The 21,986-nt window shown below is 38.0% G+C and overlaps 3 protein-coding genes across 5 annotated transcripts; 1 reads left to right on the forward strand and 2 right to left on the reverse strand.

Moving 5' to 3' along the window:
- Positions 1-1,891: 1,891 nt before the first annotated feature.
- On the reverse strand, positions 1,892-7,346 carry napaa (N-ethylmaleimide-sensitive factor attachment protein, alpha a). The gene is made up of 11 exons (XM_081367234.1): positions 7,133-7,346; positions 6,257-6,336; positions 5,352-5,468; positions 5,191-5,237; positions 4,993-5,070; positions 4,454-4,509; positions 4,214-4,298; positions 4,029-4,133; positions 3,876-3,944; positions 2,576-2,626; positions 1,892-2,134 (listed from the first exon to the last, which is right to left on the reverse strand). Exons 1-11 carry the CDS (start codon positions 7,228-7,230, stop codon positions 2,033-2,035), a joined length of 888 nt encoding a protein of 295 aa, XP_081223360.1. The 5' UTR covers positions 7,231-7,346; the 3' UTR covers positions 1,892-2,032.
- zbed4l2 (zinc finger BED-type containing 4-like 2) lies at positions 6,436-14,764 on the forward strand. Of its 2 annotated transcripts, XM_081367232.1 has the most exons (3): positions 6,436-6,703; positions 7,685-7,814; positions 10,698-14,764. In XM_081367232.1, exon 3 carries the CDS (start codon positions 10,700-10,702, stop codon positions 13,367-13,369), a length of 2,670 nt encoding a protein of 889 aa, XP_081223358.1. In that variant the 5' UTR covers positions 6,436-6,703; positions 7,685-7,814; positions 10,698-10,699; the 3' UTR covers positions 13,370-14,764. The 2 variants fall into 2 exon arrangements, with proteins under 2 accessions (XP_081223358.1, XP_081223357.1); XM_081367231.1 differs by lacking the exon at positions 7,685-7,814 and having other exon boundaries at positions 6,442-6,703.
- On the reverse strand, positions 14,161-20,793 carry znf541 (zinc finger protein 541). Of its 2 annotated transcripts, XM_081367236.1 has the most exons (7): positions 20,673-20,793; positions 20,460-20,563; positions 20,320-20,395; positions 19,964-20,052; positions 17,789-17,905; positions 17,611-17,694; positions 14,161-14,982 (listed from the first exon to the last, which is right to left on the reverse strand). In XM_081367236.1, exons 2-6 carry the CDS (start codon positions 20,544-20,546, stop codon positions 17,638-17,640), a joined length of 426 nt encoding a protein of 141 aa, XP_081223362.1. In that variant the 5' UTR covers positions 20,547-20,563; positions 20,673-20,793; the 3' UTR covers positions 14,161-14,982; positions 17,611-17,637. The 2 variants fall into 2 exon arrangements, with proteins under 2 accessions (XP_081223362.1, XP_081223361.1); XM_081367235.1 differs by having other exon boundaries at positions 20,460-20,793.
- Between the last annotated feature and the right edge of the window lie 1,193 nt (positions 20,794-21,986).

The following is a 21,986-nucleotide window of genomic DNA, read 5'->3' on the forward strand; positions in this document are numbered from 1 at the left end:
TTAAAAAAAAACTATGACAATTTCATGGCAAGCTGGTTCCTCAGGAAATTTTTTTTTTTAAACAATTGTTAGACCATATTTCTCAATACTTAGGTCACTTTTTCAAAACTCTTCACACAGTTCTCCTAACCAACTTTCAGCTTGGCACAGCAGTTAATTTCACATTCAAAACACTTCAGCCATGTCTGAAATCAAGTCATTCCTCCATAACATTAGTACACAAACACACTTTGTCAGCCATAAAACAACCTAAAAAACACTAGCATCAAGTAGCATTACAGTTTTCTTTTGTAAAATTTCTTTACAAAACAAGAATGACATCTCTCTACTGTTTCAATTCACTGCATGGTCCATGTTTACATTACAAAATTATTCCTAAATGGTCCCTTTTGTACAGATGGTGAAATTGAAAAACCAAGGGCTTATTCACACAGAGCGCAGTTTTCCATTACACTACGCTACTTTTTCTATGTAAACACGCACTAGATAGAAGTGTTTAACTGTTGTGTTCGAGTCATTTGCGATATTCAAGTTAAAATAAGTTTAACTTTTAAAGCGCACGTTTTTTCTAGAGTCTTTTCGCTCAACTGACCTCACGTTTTGAACAGCAAAAACACGTTCTGTGTGATTATCCCCTAAACACCTATGTTGGTGTTCAGCTCTATCAAATTGTTTTGATAGTATTTTATTTTTTAGATTCAGAATATATTCCAATGTGGTATTACTGTAAAAAAAAAATGCAGCTAATTGCCATCTTATTTATTTTAGTGTTTTTGTTTCTAGCTTAAGTTTTGAACTTAAGTTTAACAGTTTGGAAAGAGTATGTAAACGTGCAACCTGAGTTTTGGCGGAGGTTGTGTCTAAGTGAGAACGACTTAGTCATTTGAAAGTAGCCAAAGCAATGAGCAATGATCCACAGTTTAGCCCAAATAGACTGCCTATGTGCTCACTGCGTGAAGAGATCTGAAAACGTGACCCAAGTACTGAAAAATGTGTCCTAATGGTTGTAAAAAAAAAAACTATTAAATTCACAATACATCAAAGAAATTGCACAGTTAAGTCAACCAGTGCACCTTCAGACAGAGGACTAATACAACCTCCCATCCTCCAAAATACTGCAATAAACATCTTGCAGATTCACTCTTCTGTGTGTAGGTACAAAAAACAACAACAGAAACATCTAGGTTGTTCTTCCAAATCTGAATGAATTCTTTCTTCTGCTGAACACAAAAGAAGATATTTTGAAGAATATGGGTAACAAGACAGTTAATGGACGCCATTGACTTCCATAGTATGGAGGGGAGAAAATACTATGGAAGTCAATGGGGTCCATCAACTGTCTGGTTACCCATATTCTTCAAAATATCTTCTTTTGTTTAATGCAGAAGAAAAAAATTCATTCAGGGTTGGAACAGCTTGAGGGAGAATAAATGATGACAATTTTCATTCTCAGATGAACTATCACACAAGCATGTCCTCCATAGAGGAAAACAAGAAAATGGCCATTAGTGTTGTTTCAGCTGATTCTAGATGATCATAGTTACAGTATTTTGCACAATTTATAAATACTTAATTATAATAATTATAATCACTGATAATAATAATTATAATCACTAATAAATTCTACTTAGTATTGTTGACACATACAGAGCCTTGCGACTGGATCAATAAATAAAATAATAAAGTTAATTTACAACCATTAAGAAAAGAACGATAAATAAAACAACTACCGAAGCTGCACACGCATGAATGAAAATGTTAACACATAAATAATCACAGTTCTAATGAGTTACATTTACCACAAGGGGAAGTTGTGGTCAAAGCTTGTAACATAAATCCTATCCAGTATCATTCTAGAAGACTTCAAAGTGCTCTAGGCGATAAAAGTTATATTTCCTTTAAGACTGTAGGATTTGGGAGAAAAAGGCTCAAGACAAAATGTACGTGACCTTAATTTACACATAAAGAGACTGTGAGAAAGAGAGAGGAAGGACAGGAGAACGGGTGCTGTGCTTGGAATCGAGACTTCACATTAGCGAAGGTCATTCTCATCGTCCTGAATGGTCTTCTTGATTCTTAGTAACATAGTGGTCTGCCACTGATCAAGCCTGGAGATGGATTCAAATTCCCTTACCTAATGAAAAATAATAATAATAATAATTGCAGAATATTGCAAAGAGTAAAGGCCCGTTCACAAGGACAATAAAGATATAGTTCTAAAAACCGTTCTAAATACAAAAGAATAGCAGAGTCCACACCACAAGTATAACGATAATGGCAGAGAGGAACGATATATCATTACAGAACGATTTTTTTCCAGCTGATGAACGATAAAAACATTGACAATGTCAATCAGAATCCATTCCGCTTTAAAGAGCTCGAGCATTTAAAGTGACAGACCCACAAAACTGCTGCACACTTAGAATAAACAGAAAGGTATCGTCCGCTGGTGTGGATGCTAATATAGTTATCGTTTTTGGCGTGAACGGGCCTTAAATCATTAATGAATAACCACTGATAAAAATGTGTGCAGTGAATTATGTAAAACCTGAAACAATATACAAGGAGAACTTACTGCATCAACGTATGCATCAATATTCTGCTCTTCATATGCATCAAGAAGTTTCTGTTTAATGTGAAATGCAGAAACATTGTGATTATTTTGTAAAAAGCGTCACAATACTTCCATTCAAAAGTTTGAGGTTGGTGCGTTTTTATTTTGAAGAAGAAATACTTTAATACTTTTATTCAGCAAGGATGCATTCAATTGATTTCCTGTTTTCAACATTGATAATAATAAGAAATGTTTCTTGAGCTGCAAATCAGCATATTAGAATGACTTCAGAACGATCATTGGAGTGATGATGCTGATAATTCAGCTTTGCATCACAGGAATAAATTACATTTTAAAATATATTAAAATAGAAAACAGTTATATTAATTTGTAATAATATTTCACAAAGAATTCGCTGTATTTGTAATCAAAGCAATGTAGTCTTGGTAAGCAGAAGAGACTTCTTTTAAAAACATTTTAAAAACTCAACCCTAAACCTTTGAACGGTAGTGTTTAGATATAAAAATATACAAAACAATTAATAGAGACAATGGAAACCTAATAGATAAAGATAAGGATTTGGGCAAAGCTTCCACCTTCAATCTCAACTGATGTTGACCCAGAATCTGAGGCCCTGTTTACACCTGGTATTAAGATGCGTTCGGTTAATTGGATCACAAGTGGATGACACTAAATACAGGTGTAAACGGGGTCTAAAGCGTTTTGAGCTTGTCCACTTTCAACCACTTCCAGAGGTAGTCGAAAACACATTCGACCGGAATGATTTCGTAGTGTAAACACTCATGTGGTCGAATGTGTTCAAACAGCCACAAAAGACCGTCTACTCTCTGCCTACTGACCTAATGCGTAAAGATTATGGGAAGAGCACTATAGAGACTGGATTTAAACTCTGTTGGCTGGAGACCCAAGTTTGGTTTGAAGATTAAAAAAACGTACCAAGCACAATGTTCTCTCATCATTCCTGATTTCTAACACACACTCACAGCGTTCGGCTGGTCTTATGTCTGTCAGAGCAGAAACGAAAGCTGATGCTCTCCGTATGTTTTTTCTTCGTCTCTGTGCGCGTTCATATGTTAATTGTCCAAGCTTATTTTTTCCATTAGATTTAAAGATCTGAAAAAACCCTACATTTTCCCACCCACTGATCCTCCCCTCAGAGAAATCAGGACAGAAGTGGTTGAAAGTGGATTAAATTGTGTCTAAAACGCATCTTAACACCAGGTGTAAACGGGCCCTGAGATCACAGCTGAAGTCTATGGAAGAAACTAAGCAATTCAATTTGTTGGAAGAAAAGACTCACCTTAAGAAGTCTGCACTCTCTAGCATCTGAGAAAGCTGGAAACATTTCTTCATACTTCTGTACAGCCAGCTATTGAAGAGAACACGGATTAAATAATGATAAAGCAGAGTTGCATTGTAAATATCATTCTTCATCGGAGGTAAAATCAGTCACCTTGCAGTTGAGCATGTCCACACAGAAGTGACACAGCGCTGCTTTGAAGAAATGGTCTTTAGCACCATACTTCAACAGGGTAGTGTCCATGGAGTAAATCCCAATCTGAACAGACACAACATGCCACTCAACATGAAGGGTGAAGAAAACAAATGAACAGGTTTTCGACAGAAGATCACACAGACCTGCTCAAATATTTCAATGGCTTTCGGGTACTGCTCCATCTGAGCCGCATAGGTCGCCACTTTGACAAGACACTTGTTAGCTGCACTACAGAGAGAGAGAGTACAAGACATTTTAGTGTGATAACATTAAATGCAATCATTTAATTGCAACACAACTTCTTTGCTCAGACCTAATTTGTTCTACAACACTTCTGATAAATGTGAAACACATAAAAGCATGTAAAGACTATAGTATAGTACCTGGTGGATGACTCCCCTTTGAAATAATCGGCTGCCTGTTCATAATGAACAATGGCCTGTACACATAAATAAGTATTTTGGGACCAAATAATAACAAATGAATGAACACTACTTTTCTTTCATAAGGGGCTCTCTGTAACGTGATAGGCTCAGTCAGTATGGATCATCTGATGCATTAGCAAATACACTACCATTCCACAGTTGACATTTTTAGAATAACTTTTTTATTTGAATATATATCCTTATAATAATATATATTAATATATATCCTGTGATGGCAAAGCTGAATTTTAAGCATCATTATTCCAGACTTCAGTGTCTCACAGTCTTTCAGAAATTATTCAATGTTGATTTGCTGCTCAAGAAACATTTTTTTTATTAATAATGTTGAGAAAAGTTGCATATGAACAGCATACTTGCTGAATTAAAACCCACAAATTGTAGTGTATTTTTATGATTTTGACACACTGTCCATATTCATCTGAACCACTTACTGATTAATGTGCTCCTTTCCATAAAAAAAATCACTTCCAACTTACTTTGTCTATGTCCAATAACTCAGATTCATAGATTTCTGCAATAGATATGTGGTGTTTTGCTGCGATGTTGAAACGCCCCTGTGGACACACACGAGAATTTCTAAGGAATATTCAGAGTACAAGTGTATCACTATAAACAAAACAAAAACAAGCACCCATATTACATATACATACACACACAAATATAATTTTTCTCACCATATCTGTGTAGATGTCAATGGCCTGACAGAAACAGTTTACTGCCTCTGTGGAGAGAAGTTGTAGGAGAGCCATAATATGAAACTCCTTTTGAAATTGCAACACTACATACTGAGAGATTTTTATTGTTCAGTCTTTAAAAGTAACAATGAGAGCTGTACCTTGAGGATCAGACTTTTTGAATGCATTTCCAGCATCAAGAAAGTTAACGGCTGCGTCGTGCTTGCTGTCCACCTGCAAATGGAGTTGTGCGGCTTTGCAGAAGGCATCTCCAGCAGCTTAAATAGAGAAGAAAGAAAATTAGCAATAGTACTGCCATGTGCTTATTGAACACCTTAAATGGATAAATTCATTAGTTCATTAATTACTCACCCTCATGTCGTTCCAAACCCGTAAGACTTTTGTTCATCCTCGGAACACAAATGAAGATATTTTTAATGAAATCTGAGAGATTTCTGTCCCTCCATTGACAGCTACGCAACTACCACTTAACGCTTCAAACAGTTCATAAAAATCGTAAAACTAATGAATTGAGCGGTTTAGTCCAAAATTTCTGAATGATGAACAGATTTAATTTAGGGTTAGATTTAATTTAAAAGTGGATCAGTGAACATAAACAGAAGCTCAAACGTGCTGCGTAACACGAGAATGAACCTCATTTGTTCTCGCACATCAAGCGAACATGCTTGAGGTTCAGTTTACCACAGCTGATGTGAGTTGATCAATGTTTAAATGAGAATAAAAGCCTAAATTCAATCTGTTCCATCATATAAAACGAGTGTGTCTCTTCAGAAAATGTGGACTAATCTGCTTGATTCATATGAATTAGTTTTACGATCTCTTTATGAACTTTTTGAAGCGTTAAAGTGGTAGTTGCGTAGCTGTCAACGGAGGGACAGACATCTCTCAGATTTAATCAGAAAAGATCTTCATTTGTGTTCCGAAGATAAACGAAAGTCTTTATGGGTTTGGAACGACATGAGTGTGAGTAGTTAATGACAGAATGTTCATTTTGCTGTGAACTATCCCTTTAATACAGTGGTGCAAAAGTTGCTGTGTATCGTACCACTCCAGTTCTTAGCCATCTTGAACATGTTGGCAGCTCTCACGTACAAGTCACAGGCCTCCTCGACCTTGGAGGAACTCCTACAGTACAATGAACAAAAGCGAAAGGGGAGATTCACTCAAACCATTAGGCGGCGCTATTAACATCTGTCGTCCCCTGCACTCATACAACGTGTTTTCAGACCTGATATGGCCAACATGAAGCAAGAGGACCCAGAAATCAGTGTGAAAACACAGGCCCGATATTGCTCAATAGCCTGGAAGTACTACATTAAAAATGAGAGCAATGCCACTGTTTACTGCAGGCTGTGTAAGACGGACTTTAAGTTCTCCTCAAATACAGCTAACATGATAAAACACCTCAGAGTGAAACATCGACTGAACATCCCCGCAGTCGCCAGCGGCGGAGAGAGACTGTGCGCGGAAGGGCCAGGCGAAGGCAGCATGGGTGAGTTTCAGAAAAGTATTAAACCAGGACAAAACGAGCAACATCACTTAGTGTGCATTGGGTTTGAGAAGAGCATGAATGAAAGCGACAAGGAAACGCTTCATTCCGTGCGCACAACACTATTTATAATGACGCTTTATTATGCGTGCAGTGCGATGCTACTTGGCTAGCTGACCGAATCACTTGTGTGCAAAATCTGCGGATAAATAGAATAGATTTATGACAGCTTAATGCGAACAACGTTATATTACAAATAATGCAATTTCAAAAGCATTGCTTTTTAATCTAAATTAACAACAATGATCGATATCAATATTGTTTGTTGCAAACGGATTCTAATTAATACCAATCACTTCAGTTAGATTTTAAGAAAGATTTGCACTTTCAGTATTGCAGAGATGCAAAAAAATAAAAATAAACATTATTTACCCGAAAAACGTTCCTAACAGCGAATGCGACGTTTTCATTTTCTTGTCTGCCTCAGCCATAATGGCCAAGGCTTCCTTTTCTTTTCCAGAATAATCCATTTGGTCAGATTAGGTTTGAACTGGACTGTATGGAAAGATTGCCAAGCTATATCTCATTCACGTCGCCTAGAATGAAGTTATTTGTTTTATTGACACATCATGCGCAAATCGGAAGTAAATTCAACTTTAGGGACTGTCGCTAAATAGTTGTTTTCAAAATAACAGTCGAAAGTGCTGTGGTATTAACTCGTTACTTTTTTGTACATATACGTTATTAGTTATTTTCAACAATTAAACGTAAGCTACACGAATAGTGTCGCGTAGTTATGTTATATAAACCTGAATTATGGACATTGTTCGCTTTTCTTGGCTGCGAACAACTTACCATTGTACCCTAACGGGCATCGTGCTAAACACATCCAGTGTGTAGGTCGCAAACGCGCGGAGGTTGTGCAGGGATTCTGAGATTTTTAAAAAATATATATATTACTAATAAGATATTATTTATTTTCAGATAGGAAAATAAGGTGTACAAGTTATTGTCGCTGAATCGTGCACTGCTTAATGGAGGGAACACAGGCAGGAAGTGGATGAAACCATAATGGCCCTTTACACGCCCGGAAGAACATCCAGTGACGCTTGATGTAAATAATAGCGGACTTGTTTCATCAGTATCATGTTGCATGGCTATTGTTCTCTGCCTAAATACTCTTGTGACGAGCATTGTGTGCTGTGGCTGATGTGGAGTCATTATCATAATACAAACCTTATAATTCATTCTTAATATTTCCGCGAGAAACAAAAATGTTTTTGAATTAATTTGAAGCAGAGACGTCACTGTCTTGCTGTGTGACATGCTATATTCATCTACAGTTATTTCTCAACATTTTTCTGTTATAATTATTATATAAACAGTTTTATGAAATACATTATTGACTAGAGTGACTACTACATGGATTGTATGCTTGTAGTTTTAAGGACTTTTTAATGTGAAGTCACTGAGTCTGAAAAAAAGAAAAAAAAGAATAACATATATATTTATATACCTAAAACCACTTTCTCTTGTACAAATATGTCCTTTTATAGTTTTTTCACAGTGCTGCAGTTTGGTTATGCGACAGTAAAATGTTCTACAACCAGCCACATCTGTTATTAGTCAAGTCAAGTCAAGTTTATTTATATAGCGCTTTTCACAACACAGGCTGTATCAAAGCAGCTTCACAGCAATAAATTAGAACAATACATCAATGTTTGTTTCTAGTGGAACGTCTACGTTTGGTAATGCTGATCAATAGTATCGTTGATTGATTAATTAAATTAAATATCCCCAACTGAGCAAGCCAAAGGCAACAGTGGCAAGGAACCGAAAAACTCCATCAGGTGACCTAATGGAGAAAAAAAAACCTTGGGAGAACCCAGGCTCAGTCGGGGGCCAGTTCTCCTCTGGCGTTTATATGCTAGAGGTCGGATTTAACTGTAAGATTAAAAGTATTATATGAATGCCTGGCTGAAGAGATGCGTCTTTAATCTAGTTTTAAACTGGGAGAGCGAGTCTGAGCAACGAACAGTATCCGGAAGACTATTCCAGAGTTTTGGTGCTAAATGTGAAAATGCTCTCCCTCCTTTGGTGGATCTGGATATCCTAGGTATGACCAAAAGCCTCGAATTTAGTGACCTTAAAGAGCGCGATGGATTATAGGGCGATAGAAGATCGGTTAAATAGACTGGAGCTAAGCCGTTTAGGGCTTTATAAGTCAGTAGCAATACCTTGTAATTAATACGGGACTTTATAGGTAACCAATGTAGTGATGATAAAATTGGTGTTATATGATCATATTTTCTTGATCTAGTTAGAACTCTAGCGGCAGCATTTTGGACTAACTGTAGCTTGTTTATTGAGGATGCAGGACAACCGGCTAATAACGCATTACAGTAATCTAGTCTCGATGTCATGAATGCATGAACTAACTTTTCTGCATCAGAAACTGATAGCATGTCACGTAGCTTAGCAATGTTTCTAAGGTGGAAAAAGGCTGTTCTTGTTACATATGAAATATGATTTTCAAAAGACAGGTTGCAGTCTAATATAACACCCAGGTCTTTTACTGTAGAGGATGAAGTAACAGGACATCCTACTATGTTAAAGTTGTATTGTGAGAGGTTTTGTGGGTGGTTTTTTTTGAACCGATAAGTAGTACCTCTGTCTTGTCTGGATTTAATAAAAGAAAATTACGCGTCATCCAATCTTTTATATCTTTAACACACTCTGTCAATTTGGATAATTTAGCGTTTTCATCTGGCCGTGATGAAATAGATTTGAGTGTCATCAGCATAACAATGGAAACTAATTCCATGTTTCCTTATAATATTTCCAAGTGGCAGCATATATATTGAGAATAATAGATTATTAAACCATAATTAAACCAAGATGTGATGGGTAGTAGGGCTGCACAATATATCGAAATATCATAAATGTATCGCGATATGCATATTGCAACAGCTTGCAATAACTGGGATCATGAACAAAAGACAAAGAGAAAATCACTCACTGCTCTTGGCTGAATAACGTTTGTAGCTTTAATAAGAATCAGTGTATTTAATTAATACAGTGATAACTAAGCAGTGTTTATTTTTACATTTGAATATTCAGTTTCTGTTGTTAAGTAAACCTAATGTAGGATAACCTGAAACCCTAAACACTGATGTTAAAATAACACTTCTTATGCTACAGTAAAACACTGATGTTCACTTTTAGAAGTTGTAGTGATGTTTTTTTGTCACTAAAAGAATGTGAAACACGTATGTAGGTTATATAATTTTAAATATATTTTGAAGATAATTTAAGTTTACTTTACACACTTTATAAGCATTATCGTATCGCATAACGCATTTTTCTTTAATATCGTGCAGCCCTAATGGGTAGTGTAGAATTTAAAACAAACTGCAACATGAAAGCTATATTGTAGATGCAAAAACCTCTTAATTTTATATAACCAAATGCAAATATTTTGTTCTGGAAACAGTGTAGAATAGGTTTTAAGAAGCCACACACATTTTTACAGTGAACATAATATCAGACTAAACTGCAATGTTTGTATAATGATTAAGCTAGCTAGAAACTCTCTTTAATGGCCGCACAAGACTCTCTCTTTCACACAAGAACTGATTCATGCACAGTGATTTGGTGAGCTGAGACACTATGACAAAAGATTGTAAAAATCAGTATGTGAATAATGTCATAGCATTAAGCAAAGGGTCTGAAATGAAACAAATACACACAGTGCAGACTCTTTAGTTTTACGTGAATTGTGTTGACCCAGAAAACATCACATAATTATACTGACTTACCATTTCTATGGAAAACAACATGTATTGTTACAAAAAACCTTGACATCACATTAAGGATTCAGGATTAAAGTTTTACCATAGTTTTTTTTAGCGTCAATTTCAAGTGTAATTGTGCTAAGTTCCTGTGTAATCCTGTTTAACTCGTTTTAAATGTATTTTTGTTTTTTCCTTCACCACAGACATGGATCTCCCACCACAAAGACATCCTGAAATCCTCAGCGGTCAAAATCTTCGAAGGAGAATGCAGCGTTTTTTGCCATTTTCGGATCGCCGCACGTCGAAAGTGTGGAACCACTACACTCAGCTAAGTCTGCATCGTGTCGAGTGCAACCATTGTAAGAGACAGCTTTCCTTTCACAACAGCACTACTTCCATGAGAGAACACTTGGGACGCAAACACAGCATTCGGGAAGGAGCGGTACCCCCTCACAACACAGCAGGCATCCCCACCCCTGCAGCATTACATTCTCACATTCAGACCGCTTTACAAGCTAACAGATACAACACCGCAGGCAATGCTGCGTTTCAACCAGCGATACCTGTTGCTATTAAAGAGGAGCAGGTAGAAGTACTGACAGCTGAGATGGGAGAGACCAAACCTGCTCGGACCACATACGCCCCTGACTGTGCGGCCGCAAGCGGTACTTCTAATTCAAATGCCATTGTGCACCAAGATACAGATGAGGGCTGCCTAATGTATAATTTTCCTGCGGGGGAGATGAGCAGCACTGCTGGAGGCAGTAACATCCGTAACAGCACAAAAGCCTGCAGCAACAAGCGAGCTGAGGTTTTGACCGATCTTATCTTGGAGATGGTCTTCAGAGACCTTCAGCCATTGTCTGTGGTGGAAGAGAGGGGGTTCAAGCTCTTACTGAGTTGCCTAGAGCCGAACTACCCCGTGCCGTCTCCATCTCTGCTTGGCAGTCTACTTTGGCATCGTTACCACATCCTCAAGCAATGCCTTCAGCAGCATCTTCAGACAAGTCTAGGTTCTCACTGTCTGACCCTCTGCACCGAATACTGGCGGTCCGTAGATGGATGTGGGGTTGGAGGGGACGGTCAGTACTACCTTACAGTCAGTGCGCATTTTGTCGACCCTCAGTGGCGCCTGGCACGCTGCGTGCTCGAGACCCGACCGATAGCAGAATTCAAAGGAAACCCATCAGAGAGAGGGCAAGTGAGCTTTACAGACACCCTGAAAGGAGTCCTCACCGAGTTCCAGCTTCCAGAGGACTTTGTTTTCTGTGTTGTGCACGACACCCCAAGTGGATCCGAGTCTGGCGGGCAGGAGAATATGACCATCGATCCGGAATATCAGCAAGAATTTGCTGGACCCAGCCATCCTCCCCCCAGCAATCTTCCGGAGGGATGGTCACCTCTGCTTTGTGCAGGACAGGCCCTGAAACTATGTGTCCAGGAGGGACTTTGCGTGGAGACTGTGAGACAAGCTCTGGCAGATGCTCGTACCATCGTCCTACACTTCCAGCATGATGTGAGCGCTTCGACAGCACTGAGCCAGAAAGCAGAGGCCGTTAATAAAGAGTCTGTAACCCTGGTCTTGAACGACCCAGGGCGCTGGACCACGGCCATTGAGATGTGCGAGAGTCTTCTGGAGCTCAAGTGGGTAATAAGCTCCGTCTTAGAGGAGCAAAAAGTTGCAACAAATCTGGCAGATCACCAGTGGCGCCTTATACATGAACTGGTCCCTGTGCTCAAAACAGTTCGCATTGCGGCATCGTTTTTGAGTGAGGACATCAATGGACCCATTTCAGCCCTGATGCCGTGCCTCCAAGGAGTGTCCAGGCTCCTTGGACAGAAAATTGTGGAGTGCACCTGTCCAGTGGTGAGGGGAGTTATGGAGAGAATTCGCGCTGGTATGGACAAACGCTGGAGTCTGAGTGATGAAGATGCTCTTCTGGACTGCCATGCCGTTCTGTCATCATTTCTGGACCCACGTTTTAAAGAGTTGCGGTTTCTCAGCCCACATGCCCGTAGCAAGCTTCATGACAAGGTGAAAGAGCTGCTCTCTGTTCAGGCGTTCACAAGGGGCAAAGGAGAGAGAAGACAAAGCGTGCAAATGGAAGAGACTGTGGATGAACGGGAAGAACCTGTAGATTTTGTATTGGATGATCCTTTGACACTGCCTGTAATGGCTTCTTTGGATTCTCCTGAATCGTGCGGCTCAGCGGAGGAAGGCGACAGCGTTGAGCTGCAGCCGAGCGAGCCCTTCGCTGCCCTCTCATCTCCAGAACAGGTCAATGAAAACGCACTTGAGGTTGTTAAATCACCTTTCAAGAACGCCAATGAACGGAAAAGACGTTCTAGTGGGACCAGTTTGACCTCGCCGCTGAGGGGAGACTTACAGCACACGCCTCGAACACGAATAAGTCCTCTCCCACAGAGCATGTACGATATTCTTCTGGGCGAGGACCCTACTGAGCGAATGCCCGAAATTCACCAGCAGCTGGAGAATTACATAGCAGAGCCGCTCTGCAGACGCAGCCTCTCGCCTCTGCAATGGTGGCGCAACAAGGAGCATCGCTTTCCTGCGGTGGCCAGACTGGCACGAAAATACCTGTCCATACCAGCAACTGCTGTGTCCGCCGATCGGACCTTTGCCCCCAGGGAGTCTCCAGTGACCCAAAGAAGGGCCACATTGGGGTCTAAACACCTCGATCATATTTTATTTCTCCATCAGAACACTGATTACGTAGATCAGCTGAAAGGTGGAGCCTCTGTACGTGAAATTGACCAGTGGAACAATGTCAGTGGAAACCAAAGCAGAGAAAGTCTTTACCAGACTCTAGTGTCTTATGAAAGTAAGGTTCGTGTGCCCGAGGAAGAGTCATGATCACTGTTTATTTTTTGGTTACATTTGTGAACAGTTCCGTCACATCCCACAATAAGCTCCTTTAATCACATGGTTATCTGATGACTTCCATCATCAATGGGTTCTAGACTCAAGGATTACGGTTAGAGATGAACACAGTTATACTGCTATGTAAATGAGTTTTGAAATAACACATTCCTTGTTCAAGGAATTTGTTACATTATCGTTTAATATCGTCTTTGGTCTCTAAGAGGTCTGAAGGTTTGTGTAGTTAATGTCTTGTGACTAATATAGATACTGTTTTACTAAATCTGTTTTACTACATTCTTAACTTGTCTCTAATGAACTACGCAATATGAGCACGAGCAATCAAGCTGCTGTTCTGAATATTAGCAGGGCTGCGCTTTGGCCGTAGGTCATCGCAGTCATGCAGATATCAGGCTTTTTTACTGAACCGTTCACATACTTTGTTTAGGAACACTGCAAATCAAATTGGGTTAATTCCAGGCCAGGAAGTAATTGTTGTATTTGTTTAAATGTGATTTGTTATTACAAATTCTGCATATACTGTTACTTCAATATTATTGTCACTTTACACAGTGTTGCAAGCATTACTTACATGCATTGTCAAAATCATGCATGCATTTCAACATGATCACTTCCTCCTTTGTATTATGGGGGATTGAATATGTACATGCAAATGAGGTATTAGTAATCTTTTTCATACTTGCAACTTTAGAATTGACAGTGTATTCTATCGGTAGCATGATCAGATTAAAGTGTTGTATGAAATATTCTGTAGTCTGGGAATTGCAGATGGAAAAGGCTGTTTTAATTTCTTGTTTATTTTAACAAGTTTAACATTACTATAGTCAAACATTTGTTCAATTAGAACAGCACATAAAGGAGAACTCGGACAACCAAACACCTTATAGTAATCTTATAAACGGTAAACGTGTTATACATTGACATCATCAGCTGTTTTTAATGACATATGATAGTAAAAATGCAATTTGATAACCTTATTATAGGTCACATGGATTGAAGATAATATCAAATGGGAAAGGGGAAAATCAGTTGACTTGTAAAACTATGTAGATTTGTAATGAATTGGTAGGATTTTACAGTTTTGTTGCGCATTACTATCATTTAAATACACCACTATTTTACTGCAAAAAAGTGAACGGAATATGAATTGATGCATGAATCTGAACTAAGAAAAAATATTGATCCCAAACGTAAAACCGTCACAAACAGTTGAACATGGAAAAATGAAACCTTTTTTGTATGAAACCCTGTCATACTACAGTAACTAGTCTGGAACATTTTAAGAACTTCAAATATTGTTAACTTTTGTGCATTGTGCACTTCTCTAAATTTTAACAGAACAAATAAACAGTTGTAAATTCACTTCAAGTTGGCTACTTTTGATGAGAACAATTACAATTATGCCTACGACAGTGAGTCGTATATTTACTGTAGTCTAAAACACACTTCAGCACTTCACACAGGATTCTTCTGTAACACTGGACAGGCTTCAGTTAACTTTGGGCTTCAGCTCTGAAATGTGTACCCATTGTCATCTGGAGTTTGTATCTATCCTGACTGAGAGGGATCTGTGGCTCTTCACATCTCTGTTGGATTTAAAAGGTAAAGTGAATATTAATGTGCCATTTTGAAGTTTTCAAAATTTTATTCATTAAATGCAAATGTGGGTAAAACTGTCCTCCTATTGGTCAGAGATTCTTCTACGTTATCCATATATGGATTGACAAGCTCTGCGAGCTTATTGTGGCTTTATCTGTAGCTGTCGTGAACATTTATACAAATGTAGCTATCATTACTACCCTTAACTGATAGATAAAATTAATTTAATTTTTATATTATTTGTTTATAATGCAGTTAGAGCAGGAATCAAGGCTTCGTCGGGACAAATGCACAGAGAAGAGCAATTATACATATTAAGACGAATTTTTTTTATACTACGGGGTGTTGAATGCTCGAATGTTCTAAAGTAACTGCAATTATTTTCAGGAAAACGCACGGCTAAAGTAGTTCCAGGCGGGTCTTGACTACATTACAGTTCCATATCACCTCGCCAAATGATTTCAGTTATTTTAAAGGTCTTTAAAGCTTACAGAACCAAAACCCACAACGCCACTAACCGAGCAAATAAATATAGTAAACAACAGGATAAAAACAACAAATTGTTTCCATGTTTTTTTGCCACAAATTACATTTTGTGTACGGAAAGCACATACTCTCTCTCTCACACTCATACAGTACGGACACACTCTCACAGAAACATGTCGTCAGCACTGCTCTGATGATTTTAACAGTATAATTAGCAACTTAAGCTACATGACATTTCTCACTAGCGATGTACTAACGGCTCTGTTCTTGGAGTAGATAAACTTACAGTTTCGTTATTGGTGCTACAGTGTTGCTGCTGCTGAACACTGTTGAGAGACGCACAAAGACTCGGGTAATTCATACATGCTTGATCTCTCCCTCTAATAACTGCATTAGTCTGCTATCAATGGCTAAAGCCTCTGTAACTAGCTCTAAAATGACATTTTGGGATTAGATGTGTAAGAAATTAGTCCTACACACAAGAGTGTTTTAAGGATAAAACCTGCCAAATGTCTTGAAATACATCATCTGAACAATTTTTTGAGTTGTGGTAACCATAGTATAAGCAGAATAATTGACTCCAGGCTGTTGAATTATTGAAAAATACTGTACACCCGAGGTGTAAAGGTGCATTACCACCTCAGGTGTGCATTATTCCTAATAATTCAACGGTCCGTCATCAGTTATTCCTTGCATAACACATTTCTCGTTATGAATTATGATACCGCTTTGTTTATTGGGTCGGATTGTTTTCTCGCCTCAACCGAAGATGAAAATGAAAATGCCATAAGAGTGACAGGATAGGGTCATATATGTATTACATGTAGCTTAAAATTAAACATTGAAGGCATGTAACTCATGAGTGTGCTGTAGGATGTAGTAGTCCAGTCATTTTAAGCCAAAATGGGGGTCAACCTTGAACAAATTGCAACAGAAGCAAACTCAACTGATTTTGTATCCTCAATATGTCCTGAGTAAGGAAAAAAAAAGTCCCGAAGAATCCCATTAGGGGAAAGTTTCGAAAAAGACCCAAATATAGCCTATTCATACGCCTATTCATTTTTTTTCTCACGTGAATAGGGTAAAAATTTTAACCTTTAGATATCAACATGAAAATTACAAAGTTGATTACTTACATCAAGACAAACAAATGTATTACAAGTTTTTTTAAATTGTTTGTTAACATGGACAAACGGTGCATAATCTAATTACATATGTGCTAATTTGCATAAATACCACAACAGATCTAAACATTGGGTATAGCCAGGTGAAAATGTCTTGTTGAATCTTGTTGACTTGTAACAGTAAAATACTTAATTTTAAGGTCTGAATGGAACCCATTACGGCTACCCATGAGCATTAATACATAGAGGCAGGAAGAAGTACTTTAAACCAGCCTTTATTAATTATTATTGCAGATATGGGGTTTGGGGCTGGGTCCGTGGGACTGTTTCTGGGGATTTACTTATTATTTTACTTACCTTTTGTCTTCTGCATTCTCCTTACCATTATCTCCTGTTCTTGCCTCAGACTCGTCCCCCAGAAACAGTCCCACGGACCCAGCCCCAAACCCCATCTCTTAAAAATTAATAAAGGCTGGTTTCTAAAGTACTTCTTCCTGCCTCTATGTATTAATGCTCATGGGTATCCTAAATGGGTTCCATTCAGACCTTAATATTAATTATTTTACTGTTATAAGTCAATAAGATTCAACAAGACATTTTCACCTGGCTATACCCAATGTTTAGATCTGCTGTGGTATTTATGCAAATTAGCACATACATAATTAGATTATGCACCGTTTGTCCTTGTTAACAAACAATTTCAAAAAACTTTTAATACATTTTTTGTTTGTCTTGATGTAAGTAATCAACTCAGTAATTTTCATGGTGATATCTAAAGGTTAAAATTTTTACCCTATTCACGTGAGAAAAAAATGAATAGGCGTATGAATAGGCTATATTTGGGTCTTTTTCGAAACTTTCCCCTTATGGGATTCTTCGGGACTTTTTTTCCCTTACTCAGGACATATTGAGGATACAAAATCAGTTGAGTTTGCTTCTGTTGCAATTTGTTCAACCTTTTTTCCTAAAATGACTGGACTATAGTGTCTCTAACCTGGCACACACCTTGCCCTCAGCAGCTGTTGTCTTCTGTCAAGCGTTTCCATCTGTCTGCTCATGTTGGTGCACTTGGAACCAATTAAACACCTTCTAAAAAATAATAGTAATGAGGGCAATAGTAAATGAAGACAAATTCCACAATGTAATAACTAATATTGTGTTCATGTACTGAAATGAAACATACAGCATTCTCTCCACATCCATCCTTTTTATTGACGGCTCGACCACGTTGCTTTAACTTCTTCAGCTTCTTCATGTTATAGTAATACTCTACACACTGAGCTATTGATTTTGTCTGCAACTTAAAAACAAACATCAATTTAGTATTTAGAGACATTTAGTAAAGGGTTAGTTCACCCAAAAATGAAAATTCTATCATCATTTACTCACCCTCAAGGTTTCCAAACCTATATGAATTTCTTTCTTCTGCTGAACACAAAAGAAGATTTTTTTAAGAAAGTCGGTAACCAAACAGTTTATGGACGCCAATGATGGAATACCATAATACCTTTAATTATCGTCATTCTTCAAAATATTTTTTTTTTGTTCAGCAGAAGAAAGAAATTAATTCAGGTTTGGAACATCCTGAGGGCAAGTAAATTATGACAGAATTTTAGTTTTAGGGTGAACTATCCCTTTAAGGCAAGAGAGCTGCGGGGATGAGGTATTTTTCTAGGCCAACTCGGAAGTTAGCATCACCCTGGTTCCCTTGACAAAAAGCTAATGGGATTTTTCCATTAGCTTTCGGATTACTGCAGAAAATAAGCCCTGTGACCAACAAAAGTTTGATTCTTGCAAGCTTTGTTCATCAAGATAATCTTCACAAATGAGCATAACTTTTATGAATTTTGAAGCCTAAATACAAGAGTGAATATAAACACAGGGTAGTAAAAGCAGTTGAGTAGTAGATGACTTTTCCTGTTCGGCATGATGTTAAATCCCTCCGACAACCTTTATAATCCCATTTAGCCACTCGTTAGCAACAGTCTTTTAAGACAGGTAAAAAAAAAAAAAAAAAAAATCACAAGTGGGGTGTGACTAATGTATTTTATGTCATAGATTAAAATGTAAAAATGTCTTGCTTGTGTTAACCATAGCCATTTAAAGTGCCCCTGTTATGCTTTTTTGGATATTACCTTTCATGTATTGTGTAATATACAGTAACTGTTTGTGAATGTAAAAGGTCAGCAAAGTGTTAAAGCTCAAAGTGCACAACAAATAAAGTTCCAGTCTCACTTCCTGTTACATACCTACGTAACTAACAAATTTGCACAATGCCAGCCTATTGTCTTCATTGGCTGCCTGCAAACAAAGTCTCCTTTGACCCTCAAACACTAGTTGTAGCTGACTTGAGCTGGAATTTATGTGTAAAAAAACAACATCATTACTGTTTGTATCACTGTGTATCAATCGCTGAGGAAGCCTCTGGAGCTGAAATTCAGAAATGGTAATGGTTGTTTCGTTTCCGACATGTGCTATAGTGGTAGACCAATCACAACAGACTGGGCCATCCGACCAATCAGAGCAGAGTAGACTCAGGGAAAGGAGAGTTTAGAGAGACGGAAATTATCAAACAAACTATTTTCAGATTCTGAGAAATGAGGTTATGTGCAATCTATATTGTGAGAAAATGTATATATTATTTTAACCTTAGATGTATATAAACTTATTGTAGGAGAACAAAATTAGGAGCACAATAGGGGCACTGACTTTGGAATGATTGAACTGGACGTTCAAAAATGCTAACTTGTTTCTGGATTTTATGACTCATTCCTACACCACTCAAAAGGGATTTAAACATACCCCAAGTATCATTATGCTACTCATCCATCATCATTTGTATTACGGTTATGAATGATACATCAAATTTGATGTATTAGGCTATATCTAAGATTAAAGACGCATCTCTTCAGCCAGGCATTTATATAATACTTTTAATCTTACAGTTAAATCCGGTCTTTAGTTCATAAACGCCAGAGGAGAACTGGCCCCCGACTGAGCCTGGGTTCTCCCAAGTTTTTTTTTTTCTCCATTAGGTCACCTTTTTCGGTTCCTTGCCACTGTTGCCTTTGGCTTGCTCAGTTGGGGATATTTGGGGATATTTAATTGAATTAATCAATCAACGATACCATTGATCAGCATTACCAAACGTGGACGTTCCACTAGAAACAAACATTGATGTATTGTTTTAATTTATTGCTGTGAAGCTGCTTTGATACAGCCTGTGTTGTGAAAAGCGCTATATAAATAAACTTGACTTGACTTGACTTGATCTAGAGACCAGAATATCACAGAGATATGGGGTGAGGTCTTGCACTAATTCAGGAATGACTTCTTTTCTGAACTCTAAATTTCATACCACATTATGAATCTGTTGGAAGTCCTTGTCATGGTCAACTAGAGCTTTCTTGAACACTTTCATCTCTTGAGCAGTCCACTGGTCTGACCCTGCCAATTAAAATGAGCGACATCAAGTTTATAAAGGACTTATGAGTTTTATGTATTTCATGTGAGTTCAGTTCTGCTCCTGGAGAACCATTTCCCGACAGAGTTTAACTACAACACGCCTGCCTGGAAGTTTCTGGCAATCCTGATGACCTTGATTAGTTGTTTCAGGTGTGTTTAATTAGGGTTGGAGTGAAACTCTGCTAGAAGGTGTCCCTGCAGGAACTGGACTGGACACCCATGATGTATTTGTGTATTAAGAGCTTGTACCTGTGTAGTGGTAATCATTCAGAGGATGCCAGGAGGTCCGATAATCTCCTCTCATTAGCAGTAAATCCAGTGCTGCCTGAAAGTTGAACAACGTATTAAACATCTGTAAATAAAACTCTCAGTGTGATGAATAAGCTCACCTTTATGTTTCCTTGGACATCATGAAGGCAGTGGAGAGCGAGTTCAATGTTTGTGCCTCCTCCTGGTAGCACACTCGAACAACACATGTCTATAAGCTCCGTGACTGAAGCACAAAATGGACGCGTGATCAGTTTTAACCTTTTGCACATGCTAAAAGAAAAAAATGGTTTTTTTTCCAAGGTTCAATTATAATTTTGGAAAAACATGGTTACATGTTGGGCCTCATTCACAAAATTTTGCGCAGAAACCGTCCAACATCTGATCTCTCAATCATTTCTCAAATGTGCGTACATGTGATTCCGAGAACGAACGTATGCACAAAAAAATGTGTGTATGCCTCTCTTCCAGAAGTGATATTTATAAATTGCAAACGATCTTGAAATTGTGCGCAGCTGAATGGTTTCAGATCTCCGCTTTGTAAACGCCTAATGTCATTAACATATAAAAGAGCACCAGTCAGCATCCAAATCATTTACTTGAGAATTGCGAGCAACCAGAATTGCATAAATTTCCAAATCACTCTTTGCCACGATGAAAACGTCAAAAAGACCGTTTTTATAAATATGAACGTTAGCACAGATTTGAACATATGCACACTATACGATTAAATCGGTGCGTTTGCACGTTTTATAAATGAGGCTCCCAGTGTCTAAACATGTGGTTCTCAAGTCAATTATCCCATTATCCACACCAATATTGAAAGACCTCGAGACTTTTTTTCAATTGTTCATGATTTACTAGAGAAGGATTTTAAAAAATATTTTGTACAACTAAAAAAAAAGATCTCATATGGCTTTTTAAGAAAAATACTTGTTTTGGCTTATTTCAGTTCAGTTTTGGACAGACCCAGATAAAGGTGTATTTACCCCTTTGCTGTGTCTCTGTGTTGGTAGAGAGATCTTTCCAAGGAGTCCAGACGAGCTGAGCAGGGTGTTCTTCATAAAGTATGTAGAGCGTGTCTCGCACTGGGGGGATCTCTGCTTGAAAACGCGAACCCACGTTAATCCTCCTAAAGGACACGGGACAAACATTACTGCCATTAACATAGAAAGGAAATGGACAGTCGTGTAAATAAGACTGTGTAGAACATTCCTCTGTATTTACGCAATTAATTCCAATCCTTTTTGTAAAAAACTATATACATTATATACAGTTTTATGCAAAAGTTTGGGCATCCCTGATAATCATCATAATTTCAGTTTATAATCTGCTGGGCTTTCAAAGCAGCAACTTCATTTGGATATAATTTAAACCTTATGGAAACAGTAAGATTTCAGTTCTGAAGTAACATTTATTGAATCAATAGAAACAAGACAATAAGAGTAATAACAAAAACAGACAGGTCCAAAAATGTTTAGTAGAGCCTCTTTTTGCTGAAATAAGAGCCTGTAGTCGCTTCTTATAGCCACTGATAAGCCCCTGAATTCTGGCTGCAGGAATTTTGGACCACTCTTCCTTGCAAAACGTCTCTAGTTCAGTCAGGTTTTATGGTTGTCCGACAGCCCGCTTGTCTGGGGACTGTGATG

This window comes from Scardinius erythrophthalmus, assembly GCF_964197995.2.
Source record: "Scardinius erythrophthalmus genome assembly, chromosome: 5".
Taxonomy (NCBI): Eukaryota; Metazoa; Chordata; class Actinopteri; order Cypriniformes; family Leuciscidae; genus Scardinius; species Scardinius erythrophthalmus.